Genomic DNA, 1,730 nt, shown 5'->3' on the forward strand with positions numbered 1-1,730 from the left:
ACTTACCTATATGATATCGCTTGAGTTACTCGAAACTAGTAAACGTTTAGGTTTGTTTACCTATATGATATCGCTTGAGTTACTCGAAACTAGTAGATGCTAGAGTTTCCTTTGCGCAAGAAGTCCCCTGGTGGAAAGTATTAAAACTACTTTGTCTCAACATTTGAAAATCTGTCTGATATATATGATATAATTGTGTGTATGTGTATCCGCGTATTAAAGTCTCATAGTGCACGTTTATTTTTGTTGTTGTTATTTTCCCTTTTATTTGACTACCATTTTCACACTTAGCAGTGGCTCAGCGGAAAGTCTGAGGGCTTATGATGATGATAATCATTGCCCGTGATGGGCAGAGCACATATAACCCGATGTGTAGCTTTGTGCTTAATAAGAAACCAACGCAATTTTCACTAATTGAGTAATCGCATTGATCAGCAATGATATGTGAATTAATTACTTTTTCGACAGTCAAATCTAACTACACCCCTGTCATAAAGTGTAGGACTGTTTATAGAAAAAAATTACAGTAACTACTACGCCACCTACAAAAAAACACATCGATTTGTATCAATATACAATACAAATGAGTTGAATCAAAATATTTACATTCTTGAAGCCCAGTATTGTGTAGTAAAAATATTATAACAATGTTACGAAGGATATTTTTGTTGTTCTTATTGTTTTTTTTTTTGTTTTTTGTGATGACTCTTTTTGTTCTACACAGCTCTCAAGATTCATTGTAGTTCTGAAACCAGGAAAATACTAGAAAAAATTGGAGGATACCATTTGGAGGAGAGAGGAGTTATTAGCATTAAGGTAGTTTATGTTTAGCTAATACATGTATATATATATATAGATAGATATATATGTATAAGTATAATTCTATAAAAAAGAAAGGGGTCACCTGTTTTAACCACTATACAGTAATTTGTTGTCTGTCAGTCACTCAGTAGACACTAAAATGACGTTGCAATTTGTACTGTTATGATGTGCGCATGCCATGAATCACGTGAAGAATTGTGCACTGTGTAGGCTACAACAAAGTATGACATCAATGATGCTTTTCCATCTTACAATCAGGTTGTTAATGCCCTGATTATAGAAATCACTTGGCTTTTAAGCAAAAAACATGTCGATGTCCTCTTTAACACCCAACACAGTTGCATACGTTTTCCCATTAAGATGGTGTTGCAGCGAACGAAAAAGATGGTAATCTGATGGTGCCATATCTGGAGAATATGGTGAGTGGAGGAGAACTTCCCCACCCAATTCCATAATCTTGTGTTGCGTCAAACGTGCCACATGTGGACGTGCATTGTCGTAGGGAAGAAGAACACCTATCCTATTGACGAGTGAAGGGCGTTTCTGATGAAGGGCTTCATTTAAACGTTCCAGTTGCTAACCGTAGATCTCTGCATTCACAGTTCGCCGTGGATTGAGGAGTTCGAAATGAATTACTCCTTTGACGTCTCACCAAATGCAAAGCATCACTTTCTGCTGATGGAGTCCAGGTTTTGGGGTCGGAAGTGGTTTTTGTTGAGGACTGAGTCATCGTTTTTGGCGTTTAATATTCGCATAGAGAATCCATTTTTCATCACCGGTGACAATTCTGTCCAAAAAAGGTTCACGCGCATTACGCGCCAGAAGAGACGAAGCTACGTTCACACGTTGGAAACGATGATCATCAGAGAGCTCGTGAGGCACCCAAACACATTCTTTATGGAGTTTTC

The 1,730-nt window shown here is 37.5% G+C and overlaps 1 protein-coding gene across 1 annotated transcript in view; it reads left to right on the plus strand.

Annotated features, from left to right (window-relative positions):
- LOC106471389 (receptor-type guanylate cyclase Gyc76C-like) overlaps positions 1 to 1,730 on the plus strand; it is a gene marked incomplete at its 5' end in the record, with an annotated part of 59,402 nt that overhangs the window by 50,237 nt on the left and 7,435 nt on the right. The window contains one exon of the mRNA XM_022399986.1: positions 725 to 816. Coding sequence (XP_022255694.1) covers positions 725 to 816 — 92 coding nt within the window. The remainder of the gene's footprint in view (positions 1 to 724; positions 817 to 1,730) is intronic.

This window comes from Limulus polyphemus, unplaced genomic scaffold (genome assembly GCF_000517525.1).
Source record: "Limulus polyphemus unplaced genomic scaffold, Limulus_polyphemus-2.1.2 Scaffold4592, whole genome shotgun sequence".
In the NCBI taxonomy this organism is placed as follows: Eukaryota; Metazoa; Arthropoda; class Merostomata; order Xiphosura; family Limulidae; genus Limulus; species Limulus polyphemus.